At 33.1% G+C, this 26,761-nt stretch overlaps 1 protein-coding gene, 1 long non-coding RNA gene and 1 pseudogene across 2 annotated transcripts; 2 read left to right on the top strand and 1 right to left on the bottom strand.

The window, feature by feature from the left end:
* Window positions 1–1,946: 1,946 nt before the first annotated feature.
* LOC124443242 lies at window positions 1,947–17,008 on the bottom strand (annotated as a pseudogene).
* Window positions 17,009–18,043: 1,035 nt separating this feature from the next.
* LOC124443238 lies at window positions 18,044–19,324 on the top strand. The gene is made up of 3 exons (XR_006947550.1): window positions 18,044–18,261; window positions 18,628–18,743; window positions 18,986–19,324. It is a non-coding gene; the product is annotated as an uncharacterized LOC124443238 (long non-coding RNA).
* Window positions 19,325–20,353: 1,029 nt separating this feature from the next.
* Window positions 20,354–23,001, top strand: LOC124443243. The gene is made up of 2 exons (XM_046993770.1): window positions 20,354–20,429; window positions 21,874–23,001. Exon 2 carries the CDS (start codon window positions 21,874–21,876, stop codon window positions 22,999–23,001), a length of 1,128 nt encoding a protein of 375 aa, XP_046849726.1. The 5' UTR covers window positions 20,354–20,429.
* Window positions 23,002–26,761: the final 3,760 nt, after the last annotated feature.

The raw sequence follows: 26,761 nt of genomic DNA on the forward strand, positions 1-26,761 counted from the left end.
ACAACTTACAACAATCTGGGTTTTGTTTACAGTAAGATAGGAGAGCACGAAAAAGCCAAACATTTTTGTAAACAAGCGATGTAAATTCAAAAGAAAGCATTTGGACCTGACCATGTTAATATCGCGACAACGTACAACAATCTGGGTTTGGTTTACAGTGATATGGGAGAGTACGAAAAAGCAAAAGATTGTTATGAACGAGCAATACTATAGAAATTAACACTGAAGCTTTATATTGCTAGTTGCTAAAAAAGCTTCCATGTTTGAGAAAATTTACAACGAGATAGAAGAAAGATGAAATGGATTTGTGGTTCCGTGAATTAAGAAAAAATTTACACTAAAGTCCAAACAACAACAGTTGTATATAAATAAGGTTTAAATATATTCTTGATAATATTCAATACAAACATTTGTATTTTCAAGTTTTCAATAGTCATTTATTTACTGGAACAGTTTTTTCGGTTAGCTAAGAAACTTGTATGGAACTTTTACAATGTATATGAGATTAGTACGTTTGCAATCTATCTAGTCTGAAGTTGTAAACCTCCTTAAAATGAGTGGAGTGTTTGTTGGGTCATTTTCATGAGAGTAAATCCATATCTTACATCCCTTTTGTTGAATGCTGAAATGACCAGAAGACTACTTTGCCATATGAGGATGCAGTTTTTTCTGTATTCATTTTGGTAACTCATAAAATATATTTTTTCTTTATATGTATTGTAGATGGGTGAATTGCTTGATAATTGTTAATAGATTCATTATTTCTTCCTGTTTATAGTTGGAATTACTCCCTTAATTTTTGTGACACTCTTCTTTTTTATAACTGGGAAACATGCAATTCACGTAATGTAAAAACGTATTTTAATTCTATATTTTCATTCGATTGAGGTATTCACCGATAGTTATGATGTTGAATTTGATGATCTCACTTTCATTTAAATTTCACTTCTCTGAAATCAGTTTGCTGTAAGATTATTTATGTAGCTGGGAGCTAGAATTAGAGGCGCGAAAAATGTATTTTAATGTCATAGAAGTAAAAGACTCATTTGATTATCCATGTCTGGCTAGCCCAATATTTAGTCATAAAAATACCAAGAACGAAATTCCATTCAATAGCTTTTAAGCCTGATCCCTAGGTTAGGTAAACAAAGTTCCTACAGATTTATAGGCTTTTTTGACCGTCTGAGGGATTATAATGAAAATTTAATAAAATACAATGTTCTGTCACTTTTTACAGTGTATATGAGATTAGTACGTTTGCAATCTATCTAGTCTGCAGTTGTAAAGGTCCTTAAAATGAGTGGAGTGTTTGTTGGGTCATTTTAATGAGAGTAAATCCGTATCCTAGAGGAACCTTGACAATTTTACATCCCTTTAGTTGAATGCTGAAATCACAAGAAGACTGCTTTGCCATATAAGGATGCAGTTATTTCTGTATTCACTTTTATTCATTTTGGTAACTCATACAAGACATTTTCTGTTTATAACAATTGTAGATGGATGAATTGCTCGATAATTGTTACTTCATTCATTGCTTATTCCTGTTTATAGTTGCAATCACACCGTTAATTTTTGTGACACTGTTCTTTTTTACAACTGGGAAATATCCGACTTAGTGTACAACCGATTTCAATTCTATTTTCTCTTTCGATGCAGGTATTGACTTAACGTGTTGATGGTGAATGTGGTGATATCATTCTTAATTTAAATTTGACTTTTTTTAGATCACTTTGCAGTAAAATTATTTATGTAGCTGCAAGCTAGAAACTGTTGCGCAAAAAACGTATTTCAACGTCATATAAGTGAAAGGCTCGTTTGACTGTCCATGTCTGGCTAGCCCAATAATTAATTATAAAAATACAAAGTATGAAATTCCTTTTTGTTGCGTTTAAGCTTTCTCCAGTATCAATTAATGATGAATCAGGTAAATTTTAAAAGTCGGCTGATTACAAAAGTTGCATTTTATTGTTGTACCATATATTTCAAAGGGGCACATGGAGACTTTACATGTCCCTCTAAGGATACAATTTGGGTTAGGGATCTTTGAGGATAGTTATGTACAGCAATCAACAGTAGATCATTTTCCATTGATCATGTTTTTTATGTTTTTCCGATGCACACTCCACTATTTGCTAACAAATGAATTCGATAAAAAATATACTTCTCTCCCCAACTTAATATTTCTTCATCGCGTCAACGAAAGTCAAAGTCATTTAATCTACAACATTAGACATTAAATTTACAACTCTATTCTCTTATATCCATTAGGATACATTATAACCCCTTCACTTGCGGTTTTTGTTGAATATTTCCCAATCAATTATAATCACTTCGCTCCCAGTTCCATTTCAACCTTCCCAGTCTCCGTAGACCCACACTATGATCCCACTTTAATCCTCTCGTCCCAGTCTCAGCAACCATAAAAGACAACTTCACAAAAACACAATCGCTTCTTTTAACGTCAATCTCAAATTAAAACGACAAAATTTTGTAATCGACAAATTTGACGTGCATCAATATTCTTATCCCTTCTGACCAAATCTGAAAGTTCACAGATGTCATCAAACCTCAGTCATTGTGTACTTTCGAAGATAATCGTTTTAGTTGTCAGAGTATTAAACTGCAAAATAACCTTCATCGAAATTTCCTCAAAATCGTCTTCTTCTTTTTTCGTATTTGTCCCAGTCTCTCGCGTGTTTCGCCAAAGAATGTGACGTCACGATTTTCAAGCTGTCTTTGAATAAACTGTAGTCCCGCCAAATTGAATCCAACAGTATCCTAAAGATAAAGCAATCATTACAAGTGTGCAATAGTTTTATTGGCGTCGACAAGAAAATTTGTTCAGTTCATATGATTTGTTAAGTCATTTGTGGAGGTTTGAAGTGCAAAAATTCAAAAACTCAAGACGATTAATTTAGCAAAATTTAAAGAACTAAGAAAAATGAAAAATTCAAACTCATGAATATTTGTGTTTCTAAATATATACTTTTTTCTGTTGTTATTACACAAAAGAATATTCCATGAATCTTTTTAATACAAAGCCAAACTCGGTATTAAGATTGGCACTGTATTGTGAAAGAAAGCCTTAATTGCTCTTAACCAATCAAATTGACGAAGTTTTCATGTTTAGTTTACAGTCATTAAAGTGTCGACAATATTTACCAAGAATAAATTAACGGTCATATAGCGCATAGTAAAAATACGGGAGAAATTTAGCGATACTTGCGGTTTATTGAACGTACAACTTCCTACCTTCATTTCGCGAACTCGGCTACGACAATGTGATCTGATAGAGTCTATTACTGGCAGTAGTTCAGGAGTGGATATGATCTTGTTGTGATGTATTCTATCGTAACAAAATATGAAAAAAATGAAAAATATCCAGCACTGTACATAGGTATCTCACCAATTGTATCATATATTCAGCAATACTGATTTAAAGACAGACGTGTTGAAAAAAATATCGATCGAAACCAAAAATAAAATTACGTCTTAATCTTACCGCAGTAGAAAGAACAGACATCGACAACTTAACTCTGTTTCCCAACCATTCTAAAAAATCACGTACATCTGGGATGAGCAAAATTTGAAAACGAAACCTGTACCATGTGAACTAAGGACACAGGAGTCAAAATACATTTCACTTCACCTTAATCCACTCAAGAAGAAGTTTCAGTACATCAATAACATAGTCAAACGGTAACACAAGCAATGATTCTTCAAGTTCACTAAAATTAAATAATTTAAATGTATTGTAGAAAACACTTGCTTCATAAGATACCTCTCTATTGTATTCTAATAACACTTAATATTTAATTCTTTTAGTAACACCAATGAGACACTTTGCCATACCTTACCTTTTAAATGCTCTAAATTAACTTCTAGTACAAACAACGATTCTTCACGGGATAATTTGCTGCTCTTTATATACTTCAACCTTACCTTGACTTTACTTTTTTCACCACTAGAAGTACATACTGTACAGGCTGTGAAAAGAAAAACATATTTTACAAACGTTGTAAGTTTATGGTCCGGGAAAAGGAGGTTGACATAGACAGGCATTCAATCGTAGAACAACAATATTTATGGCCTCCATCTTCGTGGTCAAGATATTTTATTTCATTATTACAAATCCTGTGTATTTTACATTTAACTCTCATTTTTTCTAAAGTTGTTATAAATGTAAAGCCATCTCATCCATTTTTTCCTTATCCACGTACGTACGTATGTAAATCTTGCAATCTTAACATTACATTAATATTTACATTAATCATGTTCAACATGCACGTGGCTTTCACCTTGTACCACGTGGCCTTCATGTGATTCTCAAATAGAAACATTGAAGATATAATAAACTTACACTGACATTACCAAAGGCAGCAAGAATCGGATGAATGGCGCGCTTTGGAAGCTGTTCAAAGGAAAGAAATTGTATGTGAGAGCAAAAAGAACTTGTGTAAAAAACGAAACTGGGATTTTCTGTATAAATCAGACAATAGTGAAGGGCGAAGAGCGTGGTTCCAATTAGAGAGTGTGGAAATATTGGTGGTAGTTTCATGGGTAGGTCAGTGCAGAGCGTGGTCCCAATTAGACAGTATGAAAATAATGGTGGTTTCATTGGTAGAAGAGTTTAATAACAGTGTAGTGCATTGTCCCAATTAGGGAGAAAGAAAATATTATTGGTGGTTTCATGGGTAGGGTTAAATAACAGTGTAGGGCGTTGCCCCAATTAGAGAGTAAGAAAATATTACTGGTGGTTTCATGGGTAGAGTAAAATAACGATGCAGGGCGTGGTCCAAATTAGAGAGTAAGAAAATATTGGCGGTGGTTTCACATGTAGGGTTTAATAACAGTGTAGGGCGTTGCCCCAATTAGGGTGTTTCGTCTCGGAAAGTTTTGTTATGTTGCCGGTCATGGTTATTTAAGATTGTTCATTTAAGATTTAAGATTGTCTATACGTATAACATAAACATTTTGTAGATGTGCAGAGCAAGAAATAACAAACCTTTCATTTAAGATTTAAGATTGTCTATACGTAAAACATAAACATTTTGTAGATGTGCAGAGCAAGAAATAACAAACCTTTCATTTAAGATTTAAGATTGTCCATACATATAACATAAACATTTTGTAGATGTGCAGAGCAAGAAATAACAAACCTACCGTTTTGTCTTTTGTCACTTGACTCGCTTTATGTTCAAGTTCTTTCTGTCTTTCTTCCTTAAACAATTCAATGGCCTCCATGATTCTTTCAGCCTAATGAAGAGATAAGAGAACAAACATCAACATAGTAATCTCCAGGCGTATATTATATATTATACTTCAATATCCTCCAAGTATCCCAATCATACTGTATTATCTTCCAAGTATCTATATTCTACTATAATATCCTCCAAGTATCACAATCAAACTGTATTATCTTCCAAGTATCTGTATTCTACTATAATATCCTCCAAGTACTCCATCTGAATGTAAGCTTAAACATTTGGCCTCATATGCACAGTCTTCACATGTCTTTGGTGTACTACAGTTTTCGATATATCTGTATGATTTTGAGGTATCTTTCAGGTACTACAGGGGACTGGGCACAAAACCAATAAAATTAACTTGCAATGCTAATACAACAACAAAACTAACTCCTTTGATCGTCTCGATAGTTTTCTTGCCAGCTTTAACAGCTTCTGTGTCTTGTTCACCTGGAATCTAAACAACATCATGGTTTAAATAAATGAATTTATTTAGTGCAATAAATGCAACTTCCACAAGATATTTTCCATAGTGAAAGTATATAACAAATACAGAGTAGTTGGGCTCAAGATGGAACATACATATCTCATGTTACATAATAAAAAGAATCTTACAATTGTTTCAACTCCTGTTACGGCGCTTTCTTCGTAAGCTGCTTCTCTCTCCTAAATAGAAAAATTAAAATAAACATTGAAAGTACAGGTACTATATGCATATTTTTGTAGCTCCAGCAACAGATCTATGTATAGTACCATTTCTCTCTCTCTTCGACAAACAACGGTTCGTCCGTTCGTTCCCAAAGTCTTAATGATTTATCATGTGACCCACTGATCTATAAGATAAAATAAAATGCATGTGGAACTGGAGTGTTAAGAATAAGTGTTGATCTTTGGTACTCTTATTGATAATAACGTTTTCGTTTATTCTTTCATTCATATCAAGCAAACCTATGTTTAACATTATCTAAAACCTTCCATACTTGACACTTACATTCATATCAAGCAAACTTATGTTTAACATTATCTAAACCTTCCATACTTGACACTTACATTCACATCAAGCAAACTTATGTTTAACATTATCTAAACCTTCCATACTTGACACTTTCATTCATATCAAGCAAACTTAGGTTTAACATTATCTAAAACCTTCATACTTGACACTTACATTCATATCAACAAACTTATGTTTAACATTATCTAAACCTTCCATACTTGACACTTACATTCATATCAAGCAAACTTATGTTTAACATTATCTAAACCTTCCATACTTGACACTTACATTCATATCAAACTTATGTTTAACATTATCTAAACCTTCCATACTTGACACTTACAACAAACTCGCCGTCATGGCTGATTGCAAGACTCCATATTTCTGAATGATGACCTTCTAAGGTCGTAACATGAAGAAATCTGTCAACAATATTTTATCGTTTTATCTTTACTTGCACTGAAGAAATAATGAGTTTTGGCACGAACTTCACGGCCATGACACTAAAAAGATTAAAGTTGTTATATTATAAATAACGAATATACATGTAGGTATTACTAGGTGTAATGTTGATACCATAAGAATATAAGGTATAAAATGAAAGTACATGTAGGTATTACCATGTGTAATGTTGATAACATGAGAATATAAGGTACACAATAAAAGTACATGTAGGTATTGTGGGTGTAATGTTGATAACATGAGTATATATGGTACACAATGAAAGTACAAGTAGGTATTACTATGAGTAATGTTGATACCATGAGAACATAAGGTACACAATGAAAGTACATGTAGGTATTAGGAAGTGTATTATTGATAACATGAGAATATAAGGTATACAACGAAAGTACATGTAGGTATTACTATGAGTAATGTTGATAACATGAGAATACAAGGTATACAACGAAAGTACATGGAGGTATTACTATGTAAAATGTTGATAACATGAGAATATAAAGTATACAATGAAAGTACATGTAGGTATTACTAGGTGTAATGTTGATAACATGTGAATATAAAGTATATAATGAAAGTACATGTAGGTATTGTGGGGTGTAATGTTGATAACATGCGGGTAAAAAATATGCAGGAAATCTACGTATAAAACATTTGAGGACGTGGTTTACTAGTATGTTATAGACGTACAAGGTATGGTGATGACGAAACAATGATGTAACCAGGGTAAGAGGGTTTACAGGGTAAAATGAAGATGTACATAGGATACGAGTGTATAGTAGGGATATAATCGACTGTTTTAGGCTATCATATATTACTGTCATAAAATTGCGTATCTGTCATTTAAAATTACATTGTACGTACCTGTCATCATGGGCGAATATTGATTTTCGACAATCACCAAAATCCAAACCTCAAATCTTAATGTTCTTGTCAACGCCACCAGAAGTGAGGAGAACGTTATCCTGTAAAAAATGAATCAAGGATGACAAAAATACGAATCCAATGACAGAGAAAAGTTTCAAAAATAAAAAACGACGCCATTGAAAAGCGTTCACCAATACAAAGTGGTCAAGAGATGGAACGCTACACGCTCTACACTTTCACAACAGAGGATTGGTAAAAATTTACACGGTCATACGTAGTTGACATTATGTACGTCTTTTTCAAAGTTTCAAATTAATTTTCATTACATTCTCATAAACATCAAATTTTACATTCTTTTGAACTGTCGCATAAATTATTAATGTTTTAATTATTTAAAATTGATTCACTTTGTAAATTTAATTCAAAATATCTAATTCGAAAAGCTATTGCGAAATGACTTATTTACAGCTTGGTAATGTATCTTTTGTGTATACGTATTTTCTTGTATTTTATGTGGTAAAGTTCTTTCAACCAAAAATAAAAAACGTATTATAAAACATGATATCAAAACAGAGTTGAAAGCCGTTCCTGTGAGCTTGAAAAAAACAGTATAATTTATGCGACAGCTAAAACGGATGTGACGTATACAAAATGTATGACGTAGGCTAAGGATTCTTCTCACAAACACAATCCACTGCTATCAAATACGACAGTCAAACGTTGATACTTTGAAACACACGTCATATGAATAAAACGTACCGTTGATATATCCATGGTAACAACAGGTAATTTATGACCATAGAGGGATAGGAAGAACTAAATAACGACGCGGGAAAAGTAACCACATTTAAAGAATGAATACAAAAGTAATTAGGATAAATGGGCAGGAAAATGTTTATTCAGTTAAATTTTTGAGACTTCTGTAATCAAATTATAACGTTGATGGAAAGCATACATTAATCCAATGTTACGTAACTAGCTTAAAGTCAAAAATATCGCCTTCTTTTTACAAAAGTGGATTTTTAGTGAATTTTTTTGTAGGAAAAGGAAACAGTTCTAACTCAAAGTGCATTTTTATCGTGATTCATAGAAAAAACATGGGAGAATTTCGTACAAGGTGTCATCTTTAAAGTGATCTACAGCAACAAATGAAAATATTCTGACTACTGCTATCCAAAACCAATTTCTATCAAATATCATCAACTGCTATACATTATCATCAACTACTATCCAATATCATCAACTGCTATCAAATACTATCAACTGCTATCCAATATCAATAACTACGTACAAAAATATTTAACAACTTACCTTCAATGTATCAGTGAAGAAAATTTTCATTGTAAAATCAAGCAAAGCCACGGCAATAAACTTTTGATTTGGACTGCAACGAAGGTTGGCACGTGATTAAATGAAAGATCATAAGTACATATACCCTCCCACCCCCCCAGGCGAATAAATCAACAACTAACCTGAACTTTACACACATTACGTCATCATTCATCTTTAATGTTCGCGCATGACAAATACTTAATCTTTGACTAAAAAAAATATACAAAATGAATCACCCAATTGTACAACAAAATACATAAAGCAATTAGACAATATTGAATCATACAATTAGAAAATGTTAAGCTGAGGATTGAACAAACAAAAAGCGGATGGTCACATTTAACCACATTTCTTTACAAACATCATGAAATGCACAAGAAAAACAAGAGAAAAAACTTTAGAACACAAGCTTCAACAGAATTAGTACATGAAGTTGTTTTTCTCCGACAGACAATGGAATTTTTCGTCTTACAATGTTAAAAGAGTGAGAAAAATCACGTTGAGTGCAAACGTTGCTTTACATGCAAAATATTTAATACCTGGTCGTTGAATAGTTCTCATCCGTAATCAAATCAAATTCCCAAAATTTTACATCCTTGTCACCACTTCCTGAGGCGAATAGCGTCTAGAAATTGATAAAATCATCATTTCTAAATGAACGTAAGTCTGGAGCTCCCTGACGACGAGGGAGGACGAGGGGAGAAGTGAAGCATACGTCACTTGTTTCTTCAAGGAGTTACAAAATGACAAGCAGCAGAATAACTTAAGTTTGCCAAAAAAAGATCTCTGCTATTTTTGTTACAGAAATAATCGAAAGAAAGCATATTAAGAAGGGCATGGCTGTCCACAAATTTTGTCAAAAATGTTACTTTCCAACGACTGGACCAAAAATATGTTTTTAAAATGAAGTAAAGTCCCTTACATTATCGGGAGCTAAACACAACGACCAAATAGCACCATCGTGTGCGTCCACAGTTTCAAGCAATGAACCAGACGAAACGTCAAATATTTCGAGTTTGCCAGCCTGTAAAGGAAATTTAGAGGGTCAACATCATACTTTGTCTCAATACTTTATAAAGTCATCTTCTCTATTGTTGTATACCTTAGTACCAACAACAATGTGTCTGTAACATGACCTTACATTGTCTCACTACTTTATAAAGTCACATTTATTAATCCGGAATACCTTAGTACCAACAACAACGTGTCTGTCACCAGGTACAAAGAGCGAACTTAGACAATAACCAGAAGACATTGTTCGGATGCATTTCTGAGTCGATCTATAAATTTATTAGAAATATCATCACAGGTTGACATAGACACAGTCACTCTTTCCACCCACAAACAATGATAGCGTAGAGTACGTAAGTCTGTTACGGCAATTTTACATCCTTCTGAATGCTATTTTAATTCCTTGCATAATGGCTTTTTTAGTAAACTTTGATTTTTTTCACTCCCAATCCCCCATTAAAATTTATTCGAACCTTATTCGCCTAACAGAAAGAACGATAATCCTGTTGGTACAACTTGATAAAAATTAAAAAAATATGCATCATTGTACGTTGTAGTTAAAGAAATTACAAGCAAATACACAAACACAACTTTAAAAATCTGTTTATTTTCCTGTTCCACAATTTAACACTTTCAGCTGCGCCAGAGAGGATGCAGGAATCGTCAGAATTGAATGACAAAGTCCTAAAGTAACAAAGCTAGGGATCAAACAGATGAAGTGAGCTGTTGGAGTATGACGCTTCAAAAGGCACGTGAGATTTAAGACTTTAACTTATTGTCATCACATTCCAAGTTAATTGAGATCTACGTAGCCACATACCTTACATCACTACGATGACCAGGTGTCTTTATGGAAAGTATATTAGTTGAATCTTTCTTTTCTTCATTGAAGACATGAAACTCTACGCTGTTGTTGTGTAGTAATAATGAAATCTGTAGAAATTAAAAAACTTCTTATTTCAAGTGGATGCAACTAATTCCATAGTATTCAGTATACTACGCATTCTTTACATGTACAATCAAATAAGATGATAAAAATGACGAAAGACTATTTCTCATCGTTCAAAATGACTATTTAACAACAGTTGGAATTATACAGAAACATCAATTTAACACATCCATACTTCTCAAATATAAAATAAAATCGCGGACAAAAATAATGAGATACCTTTAGATCATTATTTGAATTCAATGCAAAGTCAAATGACCTAATAAGAAAAAACAATGTTTGTATTTTACAATGGCGGGAAAGCAAAACAAGTGAATGAACGACGTACGTACGTACGTATGTACGAAGAGGACTAGAAACGAATATTCAATCGTAAAAATCGTTTAAAAATAACTTTTTTATTCCGCAATCTTGAACAAGCAATTTTTGAAACTGACATTGTAAAACGGCTTAAAAATATTGCATTTATGAAAGTGTTAAAACAACATTGATTAATTTCAAATAACGATAAACTTTGTCTGTGTTATATTTAAGAAAAAACACCCGTTGAGAAAAGCACGTCTAGAAAAATTCTCTCTCTCACACAAAACGCTTGACTTCCACAAGCGAATTACAATGTTTGTACTCCATACATCATTTTACCTTATCTTTGAGGTCGCTTTAACATCGGGTAATTTTATAATCTCGTCTTCGACGGTGGCTAAGACGTTTTCAGAAACCTGATGAAATAAAAGTAATGTTAAAACATGTTTCAAAAATAAGACAAATAGTGCGCAAATACACAATTAAAATGTTGGAAAAATGCATATCTGATTCTTTCCTAGGTATTTCTGTTTCTATATTCTCAAAATCTATTTCATTTCAAGCAACAAAACCAAATATGCTCCAGGATTTTGACATAATATATATAAGAACTACTCACAAAATAAGAGAAATATCACAATGTTACAGAAACGAGGCAAGATTGTGATGTCTTCGCGTAAACTACGTATATTTTGATTCGTCAAAATTCTTTGCACACAAATTTCACGTAACAAAAATTATCTAACCGTCAGCTCGTCGGCTTCCAATCCTTGTGATCTAGGAATAAATAATGGTAAAAAATATCACATGTATGAGAATAAAAAAGCTTGAATACAGTTTTAAAATTTCAAAGTCAACAACCTTTGCTTCTTTAAAATCTTTTTCGTCTTTTGCCAAGCGTTTTTTTATTTCGTCTTCTGATGCAAGACGAAACATTTCTAACGTAGAATTAGCACCCTAAACAAATAAAAATTATCTTCACATAACCACATCTTTTCTTTAGTCCTCTCGTGAAATAAGAAATATTGATTATATTTTGCAAAAATCATTCATAACCGTGAATGTTATTGACATACGTAAAATACTACATTCTCAACTTGGTTATCATGAAATGAATAATGACAATCTATGGTCGACATTAGAATGAAGTTTTTCCATTGAAAACTGAGCAATATTTGCTACTGCAAAATTACACGAAAATTACTCAGACAGTTGCTTTTATAATGAACATTCCCTCACGATGTCAACACGACTCTCGGTGACCGCAGCAAAATTGATATGTAAATTAAATATTTTGTTTTCCATAATTGAATACCAAACCCACTTCTTAAAAAGCTGTGCGTTGCTATTGTCTAGGGTTTTAAATAGCACAATGAAATACCATAAGCTATAAAATTATAAAGAACGAAAACTTAATGTTTATCATTAATGTTTGATTAATCCAATCAGAAAAGCCATTTATAGTTGATACTAGGTTGTAACATAAAGCTGAGCTGTAGCCACATAATGTTCATCATCTCCATAGCAATTTTTACAATCCAAATCCCAAATAAAACTTCTTACATAACGTACGTACATGACAACCAATATAAGTTCGTGAAAGATCGCAATACAGCGACACTACGCGATCAGTTGAGCTTCTCATGACAGAGCCAATCATTGTACACGAAAGGAATTCCTATTGAAATTCGAAATATAGAAGTTGAAATCCGAGTTCAAACTAGAACTTAATGCTTACTTATGAATTTAAAACAAGACTAAATGCTTGATACAGTGGTGACAGGTCTTATGCAGATGGCCAAATTATAAACACAAAGTTTATTAGAGACCTTATTAGTTTAACTTAACATAGTAATATTTACAAAATCGACAACAATCCTATCCACAAATATCAACCAACATTCCTAATACTGTATACCTCACAAATATTCACCAATAGTCCTAATTTACCTCACAAATACCATCAACATTCCTAATACACCCACAAATATCCACCAACAATCCTAATATTACGTCATACACGCATTAAAACTAAAGATCTCAAAAACGCTTATTTTCCCTTTGGTTTCCTGAATTTAAGTAGCATCCACAATTATCCCTCATGCATCATGCAAAACAACGCCGAGAAATGACCACAAAACACCTCTTATGTACCTCTATTTCTCCTACACCATCCTCGCTAGATTGCGTTGTTGTCTTTCGTTTTCTCGTGTCTTCGCGTCTTTCTGTTCTATCATCTTTGTACTCAATTTTCCAAACTCTCAATTCACTATCAGCACAACCAGTAATTAACCTTGTTTCATTCTTGACGACGACAAAGCCCCAAACCTTAAAAAAATGTACATTACAGTGACTTTATTACTGTTCCTAAATCCATGTTTCTAGCCAAGTTTCTCATCCTTATTCTTTTACGGAGAGACAAGGGTAGACAACTCCTACATCCTATCATAACAACAAATTCATAGGTTCCATTCACCTCTGTTTTATGACCAACCAAGGTAAGAAAACAATGCTGTGAATCAAGATCCCAAAATTTCACGAAAGTGTCTTTGGAACTAGGAAAGACAAAACCATTAAATACAAACTAGCAAAGCCATTTAAGATGAAAATAGATCTTCTACATTTACCTAGTTATAAGAACATTTTGAAAATGAAGAAACCGACAACAAGTCACCATTCCTTTATGACCTTTAAGTCTGAAGAAATAACAAATTTAAGAACATTGTGGTCATACATACATACACATCATTTATCTCTTTCTTAACAAACATTGCTATATAATGAAGAACTCGCTAACTTTGACATTTCTGTCATATGATACGTAGCTTCTAAGCTTTACAACATACGTACATTGTGTATGCAGGTGGCAAGACCTCAGTTTAAATATTACACTGTAAGTCAGTAAGTCATACTCCCCACTCTCAGTTAGTAACATAAACTCCAACATTTTTAGAAAGTCAATAACATAAAAAACATGTAAAGAGAAACACCTTACTTTGGAATATCAACATAATCATAACTGCGTATAAGCAGTATTGATAATGCACATTTAATGAATACCACAAGTTTTTTCAAAGCAAACATGTTTCAACATCTCATGATGCCACCTTCATATAAATACACTCATCATTTATTCTAATCAATATTTCATTGTAATATTTATATATAATTTACTCATAATTGTATAAATTGTATCACTGTATCATATTACTCTTATTTATATTCATTACATACATAATACTCTTTATTATACTGAAGATGGCATCATAAGATGTTGAAACATGTTTATTTTAAAAAACTTGTCATATAACATTAAATGATCATAATCGTACCTGAACATTCCTGAGTCATTAATTATATCCCAAACAATGACATCTGTATCCTATAGTAGTGACAGAAAACAACACAAATGAATTGTTTACATTTTATAAACTACCATTCACAATTTATAGCAATTGATTCAAGTGTCATAAAAATCACAATTAAAGAATACCTTTGATCCAGACACCAATTTGACACCAGTATAATCATAGTTAAGAGCTGTAACTGCTGTCTTGTGACCACTAGAAGAAATTCATGTTTGTTAATGTAGATCGTTCAGGTTGGTATAGTCCTGAGAAGGACTGTTTTTGTTGTTCTATAGGACTTCTGAGGACTATACCAACCTGGATGATCTACATCTACAAACATGTAACGATACTCCCGGTTTCAAACCATTTACTTTAGAAGAAATTCAATGAAACGAAAGATGAAATAATTTTTTAATCTTTTAAAGAGATATGGCAAGAATAGAAAATGCCTAATGAAGATGGTTGCTTTGGCATCTTTGAAAACATTAGTGCTGATACACATCCATTCACCAGAATTAATAATTTTTACACAAAAACACAAGTCTACCCTTCCCTCCACAGTGATGCAATAGTGCGACATTGACTACGTCACTGCTTGATACTATATTTTTAGGGACAACACTGGTTGTATTGACTATTCTTATAGTTTCAGACGTTTCTGTGTAAATTACAAGGCATTTAATGTTCATTTATCTTTCATCAATTTTATACACTGAAATTTGAAAACTTTCCACGTTCCTTTTGGTTGAGAGCATGTAAAAATGTCTTCAAGTAGTAACTTGTTAACTGGCAAATTTTCTCAATTGAGTTTTGAACTGCTTTGTGATTGGAACACAGAAGTTGCAATGGCAAACAAAATGCTAAATAGGGCAAAATGCACCATCAGCAACGTCTGTACAAGTTGTAACCCTCTCCGAGATACCTCTTATACCTTGTTGCTGCATTGTGGGTCTTAAAGTTGGAAAATTTTTGGTTGATGTGCCTAGTACATACATTATAATAGCGTGATGAGTTATATTAACTGTTTGTTTACCGAAGAATTTTTTGAAATGAGTTTTGGACTGTTTTGTTACTAGAAATCTGAAGTACCGATGGTAAACAAATGGTTGAGCATAGAACAAAATGAAAAATATATTCCATGACAGGAAATGTACCTAAATGTCACTAAGGATGTACCATTATTTATATTCCAAATTCTGATGATACCATCACCATACCTAAAATTTAAAAATAAACTGCAGGTGGAGGTGCATGTATGCAGGTTAAGTCTAACATTCTTCTGCCTGTAAGCAGCTGCAAATTTATTATATACATTAAGATCAAAAGCTGTTCAGTTTTCAAAAGCAAGGAAAATTATTTTATAAGGGCAAATTTTATTACTTGTTGTCAAAGTGATATAATTTATCTAGTCTAACAAAGATGTAGAAATTAAAATAGTTTGGGACTCGTGGGAAATGTACACCAATGATTTTTATTTTTGTTAACATTACATACTGTACAGGTTGACTGACATTTTTTTCCTGGATATCAAGATCTTTCAGAATACAAGGGGGAAGGGTGGGATCTGGCTTTTATAAGTTAGGAGGTATAGGATCTGGCTTTTATAAGTTAGGAGGTATAGGATCTGGCTTTTATAAGTTAGGAGGCATAGGATCTGGCTTTTATAAGTTAGGAGGTATAGGATCTGGCTTTTATAAGTTAGGAGGTATAGGATCTGGCTTTTATAAGTTAGGAGGTATAGGATCTGGCTTTTATAAGTTAGGAGGTATAGGATCTGGCTTTTATAAGTTAGGAGGTATAGGATCTGGCTTTTATAAGTTAGGAGGTATAGGATCTGGCTTTTATAAGTTAGGAGGTATAGGATCTGGCTTTTATAAGCAGGGTGGTCAAGCCCTGCCTGACCTTGTGTTTCTTACAACCATACCTTTTACTGTTAAAAGTGTTGATTAGCCACAATGAAGTAAATATCCGGCATCATTTACAAGACATAATGAAATGCTATATTATTTAATTAGATAAGCTCTTTTACTCACCCAACAGCAAGATGTTCAGAGTCAGGACTGAGGCAGAGACATGTCACTTCGCTCTTGTTACCTTGTAAGACATTCACCTAGACATTTAGATAAGCATATCATAAAAACACTTTTAAATAGTGGAAAATCTAACATTGATTAAAGGTTTCAACAATTCTCTTCGAATACTTTTTCGCCAAGTCTAGCGTCCCAAATATATACATTTTCTAGTGCGGGAACAATCGCGAGGCAAATTTCACGTCTTTTCTCGCCACTTTGAACAAGACACACATTAGCTCTAGCACTTCCCACTACGCCAAAGATTCCAGCTTCGACGTAACGCAGATACGATTTTGTTAAGACCATTTTAAAGGAAAAAGAAGAGTCCATTAAGAGACCATTAAGAGACCATTTTAAAGGAAAAAGAAGAGTCCTAAATATTGGAAATTCATCTTGAACTACAACGAATTGTCTTCCACACCCGATTTCCACGTGGGGATTTATGGTTTAAGATTCTGACTATATTGACCAGGCGGAGAAAGGGGGGTGTCGTCCAATGGTATGTCCCACAGGGGGGAATTAGTTAGATCAGATCACGACCAGGTTCTTTTGGTCGATATTGGTGCGTGGGTTTGAAAAATCGATGTTATACGGGCAATTTGACATTGTAAGATGTTTAAATATATTAGAATAAAGAAACTTTTAGTAGAGAACGCCTAAAAAACTTGTAGTTTCACGATCTGTCTAAATTTTTAATGATTATATGTAAACATCGTTTCATAGCGTTTTCACACCTAGAAGAATAAAGAAATATAAATATGCCAGTTTTGGGCATATATAACCATGGTTGTTATAATAGTTTCTACAAGGATAACATTTAATAAGCCAAGCAATTTGTATCGTCTAAATTGAACCTCGCTTTGAAACATGTTATAAAATTATAATTCATTTTGGATGATAAATTTCTTCTTACCTTTCAATATTTTCATGATTCAATCCAGAAAGTAACTTCTCTTCTCGATTAATTTTTCAATTAAACAGCACACTTTTCAGATTCAAAGAATTTTTTTGACCGTATACAGAAATCCGTCCAATTTACTACGTTACTAAGCGTATATAAAGCATTTAGAAAGATGCAGGTAGTTATTTTTACATATTTTTAACAACATCATGAGCAGTTTCCACTACTATATACCAAGTGAGCAAACGAAATTCAAATAGATAGAATTCCTTTGTTGTTAAACAAAATGCTTTTGAATAATAACAATCGTCACGCAAAAATCAGAAAAATTAACTGAACCGAAAAAAAGATACGGTCAATTCCAAAAGCCTGGACGATAAAAGTGTAAAAGAAAATGAGACATGGTTGCCACAACAACGCAAACAGTTATCCTATTCAAGCATATTTAGACTTTACTGTCATTCTTATCTTGCAAAGTCATATTTCCAAAGTTTCATTGTGTTTGATCAAAATAATGTTTTAACCCTGTAAAGCCCCATGTGACATATGTGTAACATTCCTTTCAGTGGACTTCTGTATTCCAGCTATTCTAGTTTTTTGATAAAATTTTGCACCAATACCCATCGTGACATTCTTGTAACACAAAATGAGTGAATTTGATTGGTTATTCCATATATGGCGATCAGCATGCAATATACAAAATGGCCATCATCGACAAGAAGTCAAAGTCCATAAACACGCATTAAATATGTTTGATATTTTTGATTATATAAGGTATGAAATTACTTTTTTTTATATATTTGAGCTTTTTTAGTGTTTATTTTCATATTAAACCAATAATGTGCTCTAGATTGAAAAGGTATGTGTTATTTTACTTCGTCAAAACTTTTGTGTACATTGGTGTCACATTGGGCTTTCTGCCTCATAGCAGATAATATAGAATGTTGGAATGAAGGATGCAGTATCGCTCAAAAGCAACATGATAAGCTAATTACTTTGTATTGAATAAGAATAAGAGAGTATAAAGACCATGTAAATAACATTGGAGTCAAAATCTGCTCACAATGCCCAATGGCTGATAGTCAATATTTACTACTGGAAGTGTAGACTGACTTGCTAACACTAGAATGAAATCTCTAGGTGATGGAAGGACAACATTTTATGCTCACAATGTTCTTGACATCCTTGCTTGTGACAATAGTGATGCTGGTGATTCAGATAGCAGCAGTGACAATGAATGTTGGGAACAGATACAGGTAAAAAAGCTTTGCTGATTGTATTGGTTTTTGTACAAATTAAATTTAGATTTCCTATTAGCTTGGCTAACTGACACTGGAATAAACCAAAATAGAAATGCTATAATAGCAATAAAGAAGATTGATTGTTATAAAATTTCAAAATACAAATAAACTTGTCAGCAATTTTCAGTAAGGCTGATTATTCAAGAAGCCAATCATTCTAACCAGTACTTTTTTTCATTTGAAAATATTTTCTGTAGGGAGAATACTCTGGCAGCAGTGATGATGATGGTGAGTTTGAAAATGTGAGTGGGGAAATCGATGATAGTGATGACAATGATGATAACATGCCCCTAGCTTCAATGCGAACAAGTAAGCCGAGTTGGAGAAAAACTTCATTTGTTGTGTCGGAAACTAGTGTATCATTTACTGGTCCAAACGTTGAAGCCCCAGTGAACATGGAAACAAAAACTCCTCTTCAATATTTTAAGCAATTTGTGAGTGATGATATGCTTCAAAATTTGGTGACAAGCACCAATGAATACAGTGTCCAAAAGTCTGGAAACTCAATAAACACTAATAAAAAAGAGATAGAACAACTCATTGGTATGTTTTTCATATGGGGCTTGTAAGGATGAGTGGAGTTCAACAGTATTGGGAATCTGCTACTGCATACAGTCCTGTTTGTGATGTCATGAGTCGTAATCGATTTCAATTTTTATTCAAATCTAATTGTTTCTATGATTTCCATCAGTGATAGCATTACAAAAAACATATTTTTTTCATTCTTAAAAACCATGTTTTGTGTTGACTAATAAAATTATACATTTTGCCCTGCTATTTGAAGTGCATACAAACCATTATTCATACATAACATGTATTCTTACAAACCATTCTGAAGTGCATAAAGTTATCTTTTATGCCACAATTAGCCCGGTGTTACATATATGTCACGTAACACAATGAGGCCAAAATAGGACCTAAACACAATTTTTTCACTATTTCAGCAAGTAATGACTCCAAATGAGTATAAAAGTCAATGGAAATAATTTTAGCTATAGAAAATCACATTGTGGGTTCTACAGGGTTAAGTGAAGGCTACCTGAAACACCCGAATCTTGGGTGAACTGTAGGGAGCTTCACTAAAGGCATGACAAATAAACTTAAAATCTCTCACTGGAACGTTATCTTATTTACCCTGAAATTACACAACAAAGGTGATTTCTCGTAGTTTTTGGCTTCATAAAAAGGTAGCGTTCCAGTTGTATTTAGCTCAATGGCATGGTCTATAAGCTAGCTACACCATTGAGTTCTATAATAACACCATTGAGCTACACCATTGAGTTATAATAGAACTCAACGAGCTACGCTAGTTTATCATTTTATAGCTATTGAACAAACTGATTTGATACCAAGTTTTATCAATATATAGTAAGTCGGCTATAAAGCAAAAACATATAAAATTTAAGTCGGCTATAAAGCAAAAACATATAAAAGTAAGTCGTAAGTCGGCTATAAAGCAAAAACATATAAAATTTGCATTCCGCATTCTATCATTTTGCTGCTATGAAAAGAATTCAAAATTTCACAATATAATCCGCAGGGGATTAAAATTTAACATTTAGTGGACATTCCCATTTCTTTATCATCAAGCAAAAGCATCATGTAGTTGGTTGCGTCTTTAATGTTTCTGAATTTGTGAAGGTATGTTGATTCTAAACTTTTACCTGTCATTGTTATAATGTATTTTAATTTTGGGATTTAATATTTATGTCCATTTATCAATTATTTCTTTATGTCAAGAAAAATTTGTGATAAAGTCATTTCCGCGTTACGTATATGTTTTATATGGATAACATTTAATGATTCTAGTGAGATTTTTCAATAAATTTGCGTTTGTAACGATTTAGTAATGTAAACTTCTGATATTTTCCGATTTATTTCAATAGATTATCTCGAATTATATTAATATAGCAAAGCTATAAGATTAATAACATGTTTAGTCAAATACTGACACGTCACTCGTCACACAGTTTTAAATGTTCTGATCCCTACTGTTTTTCTGTAGTAAGGTGAAAATGTTTCTTTTTTTATTCATTTGTCACGTATCATTCAAATCTCATGTTGAAGATGCATATTCTACATCGCCAAAGGAAAACAAACCAGATTTTAAAGACCTTTGGTACAGCTAAATATAAATCAATGTAAAATACTATTAATATATTGATTTTTTTAATATAACCAACATTTTTACACTCATATAGTGTATAGTGCAACTGCATTATCGACTGATAAAGTTTTGCTTTAGATAACTGTATGAAATGATTAATTTCAGCAAATATTTGTAATTATTTTATACCGACTATACGCACTCTGTGTCAGCTTTACATAAAAAGTCTTTGTTGAAACGCATTCAGGAATGGTTAGGATGATGCAACTCAGTTGATATTCTTGTGTTGATAGTGTTGTGAATAAACTGGTCATGTTTTCTTTAATATTACGTTATTCTTACTTTACACATTATTGATAGTAATAAACTGGTCGTGTGTCTTATTATGGTGAGTTACACAAAGTACATTTATTAATGATAATGTCAGTGAAATGATAAAATGACCTGCATGGCATGTAGATAGCTGCTTTATAAAAGTTTTAAGCATTTACTCTTTGCACTATGGAGACCTTTGGGAGAACTCACAACTTCTCCAAACTTGGCATAAGCCAGCGCAAACACATTTGTGTTTTTTATAAAACATAGTGCATCCAATGATGCGAAACAGGCAAATAAAAAAACGTTTTAACTTTTCCTATAACATGATTTTGATTGATCTGCAAATTCCCTTATATTGATTGATTGATTTAATTGGTAGAGCTCAGCTCGGTTTGCAAACACACCTATAGACCAACTGCTTACATTGCTCTTAGCTACACTTAAAATTTTATTTTATGAAGGTTTTCAACAACTTGCTCAACTGCCACAAAAATACCTAAATGCATGAAAAAATTTTTCTACGTTTCTGCTGCCATGTTGGTTAACCAATTTCATGAACAATTGGAAATTTACCAACTCAATCTTCAACTATTTCAGTTGTCCATAAATTGTATTAAAGAATAATTATTGCTCATCTTATGATCATTTTATAATCCGTAGATGGAGTCAAAAGAAGAAAGGAATAACTACTACATGCAGAAAATACTTACAGATGTCGTTGAAAAGAAACTTGCTGATTTATTTATCCAAGAATGGGACAAACATTACAAAAATTCTCTTGGACAATGGGAAAATACAAACGTTAGTGGTCAAAAGTTGTTCAATATTGAAAAAACAAAAAAGAAACCTCATGACAAACATATTCTGCAAACTTTTCAAGATGGTGACACCAGTAAGTGGGATTGTACAACACTGTTCGCAGCAATACTGTTTTCCAACTCAGTTGGAACAAATCTTGACCCAAAAGTTAGAGATGCAGTAAATGAAATTCGTAATGTAAGAAACAAATTGACCCATGTAAATAAAGGTAAAGTATCTGATACCGAATTTCACAAAATGGTTGGTGATATTGAAAAGTCACTTAAGTATCTAGCATTTTCATTCACTGAAATTAATGAAATTAAATGTCAACGAAACAAATTTAATTCATTTCAAGTAATTCCTTGCAAACCAAATCACGATGTGGTTAAACGTACAGAGTTACTTAATCAAATCACAGCAGATCTCAATAACTTGCGCAGTACTAACAATAATGAACTGACATATTACTATATTTCTGGTAATCCTGGCAGTGGTAAATCTCAATTAGCCAGACAAATTTGCGACAAAATGTTTAACTCTGTTGACTGGGAAAATAAAACTACATTTGTGATGACACTCGAAGGAAAAGATGCTGACTCTCTCTTAAAAACTTATAATGAACTTTGTCAACGTTTGAACATCAATGAACATTTTATTGAAAATATTATAAAAAAGATAGAAAGCAGCGAAGACAGAATCAAACAATTTCATTTCCTGCTGACACAAAAACTGAAATCTTGGAAAATATGGTGGATTGTTGTAGATAACGTGGTTGAACTTGATAAAATTTATCCATTATTACCTCAAGTTGGTGATCATAATTGGAAGAATGGACAAATTATAGTAACTGTTCAAAACACAGATGCTATACCACCAGATGGAAATCTAAACAAACACATTTCAATTAGTCATGGTATGAATGATAAAGAATGTCGTCAGCTTCTATCTGTCTATACCGATATTCATAATCATGATGAAGAGTTTTGAAGAATTTGTCAGAAAAATTAGATCGTCAACCATTGGTCCTGGCAAGTGCTGCTTACTACGTAGGTAGTGTAAAAGTGCAAATTGGAATTCACGTGGGAGCAATATTTCCATAAGTTGAATGAAGGAGAGCGACAAAGCATGGATGCCACATTTCAAAAGATCAATAAAGCATATTCTGGAGGTAAATCAACTTTATTGAAAACTGTTGAGTTGGCAGTACAAAAAAGTGTCCAAGAATCCATAGTAATGGAAAAATTTTTTAGTCTTTTCTCGATAATATCTTTCGATCCGTTGCCACAAGATATTATCATACAATTTATTAAAAGCATTGATCCACATAAGTCAGCAGAAGATATATGCCTTCAATTAAAGCATTGTTCGTTAATTCTTCAATCGGAAAACAACGACATCCGCCTGCATCGCGTTGTACATGAAGCCATCATAAATTATCAATCTTGGCAGACTTCTTGCAGTAAACAAAAAGCAAAAAATTCGACTAAGATGTCTTTACTTGCGTATCAAGTCGCTTGGGCACTCTATCACTTTAAAGACAGAGAAGATGAAATTAAAATAACTCCGCATCTTACTAAATTTATAAACCATTCGTCATTTAAGCACTTTCATAATAAGTTGATCAAGGAGAAATCGTTATTTTTTTTCTATAGAAAACAAATACTTGATAAAAAAAATTTGAAAATTGCCAATTACTTTGTAAATGTATTAGAAAAATTTTGCAACTATAAACAAGCCATCAATGTACTTAAGGATATAATAACAATTCAAACTAGAGCTTTAGGCGTCAATCATGTTGACGTTTCATATTCGTACAATGAGCTGGGTCAGTTGTTTCGGAAGAATGGAGAGTACGAAAAAGCAAAAGATTTTCATGAACGAGCGATGAAAATTCAAACAAAAGCAATTGGACCTGACCATGTTAATATTGCATCAACGTACAATAATCTGGGTTCGGTTTACAATGATATGGGAGAGTATGAAAAAGCAAAAGATTTTCACGAAAGAGCAATGGAAATTCAAACAAAGCATTTGGACCTGACCATGTTGATATTGCGACAACGTACAACAATCTGGGTTTGGTTTACAGTAAAATAGGAGAGTACAAAAAAGCAAAAGATTTTATGAACGAGCGATGAAAATTAAAACGAAAGCATTTGGACCTGACCATGTTAATTTTGCGACAACGTACTGCAATCTGGGTTCGGTTTACAATGTTATGGGAGAGTACGAAAAAGCAAAAGATTTTTACGAACGAACAATTAAAATTTACACAAAAGCATTTGGACCTGACCATGTTTATATTGCGACAATGAACTGCTATCTGGGTTCGGTTTACAATGATATGGGAGAGTACGAAAAAGCGAAAGATTTTAATGAACGAACAATAGAAATTTACACAAAAGCATTTGGACCTGACCATGTTAATATTGCGACAATGTACTTCCATCTGGGTTCGGTTTACAATTCTATTGGAGAGTACGAAAAAGCAAAAGATTTTTACGAACGAACAATAGAAATTGACACAAAAGCATTTGGACCTGACCATGTTAATACTGCGACAACGTACAACAATCTTGGTTCGGTTTACAAAGATATGGGAGAGTACGAAAAAGCAAAAGATTTTTACGAACGAACAATAGAAATTCAAACAAAAGCATTTGGACCTGACCATGTTAATACTGCGACAACGTACAACAATCTTGGTTCGGTTTACAAAGATATGGGAGAGTACGAAAAAGCAAAAGATTTTTATGAACGAACAATAGAAATTTACAAAAAAGCATTTGGACCTGACCATGTTTATTTTGCGACAACGTACAACAATCTGGGTTCGGTTTACAGTAATACGGGAGAGTACGAAAAAGCAAAACGTTTTTATGAAAGAGCGATGGAAATTGAAAGAAAAGCATTTGGACCTGACCATGTTAATATTGCCACAACGTACTGCAATCTGGGTTTAGTTTACAAACAAATGGGAGAGTATGAAAAAGCTAAAGATTTTTACGAACGAGCGATGGAGATTGAAAAAAAAGCATTTGGAGCTGACCACGTTAATATTGCAACAACGTACTGCAATCTGGGTTCGGTTTACATAGATATGGGAGAGTACGAAAAAGCAAAAGATTTTTACGAACGAGCAATGGAAATTAAAACGAAAGCATTTGGACCTGACCACGTTAATATTGCAACAACGTACTGCAATCTGGGTTTTGTTTACATAGATATGGGAGAGTACGAAAAAGCAAAAGATTTTTCTGAACGAGCGATAGAAATTCAAACGAGAGCATTTGGACCTGACCATGTTAATATTGCGACAACGTACAACAATCTGGGTTTGGTTCACAAAGATATGGGAGAGCACGAAAAAGCAAAAGATTTTCATGAACGAGCGATGAAAATTCAAACAAAAGCAATTGGACCTGACCATGTTAATATTGCATCAACGTACAATAATCTGGGTTCGGTTTACAATGATATGGGAGAGCACGAAAAAGCAAAAGATTTTCATGAACGAGCGATGAAAATTCAAACAAAAGCATTTGGACCTGACCATGTTAATATTGCATCAACGTACAATAATCTGGGTTCGGTTTACAATGATATGGGAGAGTATGAAAAAGCAAAAGATTTTCACGAAAGAGCAATGGAAATTCAAACAGAAGCATTTGGACCTGACCATGTTGATATTGCGACAACGTACAACAATCTGGGTTTGGTTTACAGTAAAATAGGAGAGTACAAAAAAGCAAAAGATTTTTATGAACGAGCGATGAAAATTAAAACGAAAGCATTTGGACCTGACCATGTTAATTTTGCGACAACGTACTGCAATCTGGGTTCGGTTTACAAAAATATGGGAGAGTACGAAAAAGCAAAAGATTTTTACGAACGAACAATTAAAATTTACACAAAAGCATTTGGACCTGACCATGTTAATATTGCGACAATGAACTGCTATCTGGGTTCGGTTTACAATGATATGGGAGAGTACGAAAAAGCAAAAGATTTTTACGAACGAACAATAGAAATTTACACAAAAGCATTTGGACCTGACCATGTTAATATTGCGACAATGTACTTCAATCTGGGTTCGGTTTACAATTCTATTGGAGAGTACGAAAAAGCAAAAGATTTTTACGAACGAACAATAGAAATTGAAACAAAAGCATTTGGACCTGACCATGTTAATATTGCGACAACGTACAACAATCTGGGTTCGGTTTACAAAAATATGGGAGAGTACGAAAAAGCAAAAGATTTTTATGAACGAACAATAGAAATTTACAAAAAAGCATTTGGACCTGACCATGTTTATTTTGCGACAACGTACAACAATCTGGGTTCGGTTTACAGTAATACGGGAGAGTACGAAAAAGCAAAACGTTTTTATGAAAGAGCGATGGAAATTGAAAGAAAAGCATTTGGACCTGACCATGTTAATATTGCGACAACGTACCACAATCTAGGCTCAGTTTACGTTCATATGGGAGAGTACGAAAAAGCAAAAGATTTTTACGAACGAGCAATGGAAATTAAAACGAAAGCATTTGGACCTGACCACGTTAATATTGCAACAACGTACTGCAATCTGGGTTTGGTTTACATAGATATGGGAGAGTACGAAAAAGCAAAAGATTTTTCTGAACGAGCGATGGAAATTCAAACAAAAGCATTTGGTCCTGACCATGTTAATATCGGGACAACGTACAATAATCTGGGTTTTGTTTGCAGTAAGATAGGAGAG

Source organism: Xenia sp. Carnegie-2017, unplaced genomic scaffold (assembly GCF_021976095.1).
Source record: "Xenia sp. Carnegie-2017 unplaced genomic scaffold, XeniaSp_v1 HiC_scaffold_20, whole genome shotgun sequence".
Taxonomy (NCBI): Eukaryota; Metazoa; Cnidaria; class Anthozoa; order Malacalcyonacea; family Xeniidae; genus Xenia; species Xenia sp. Carnegie-2017.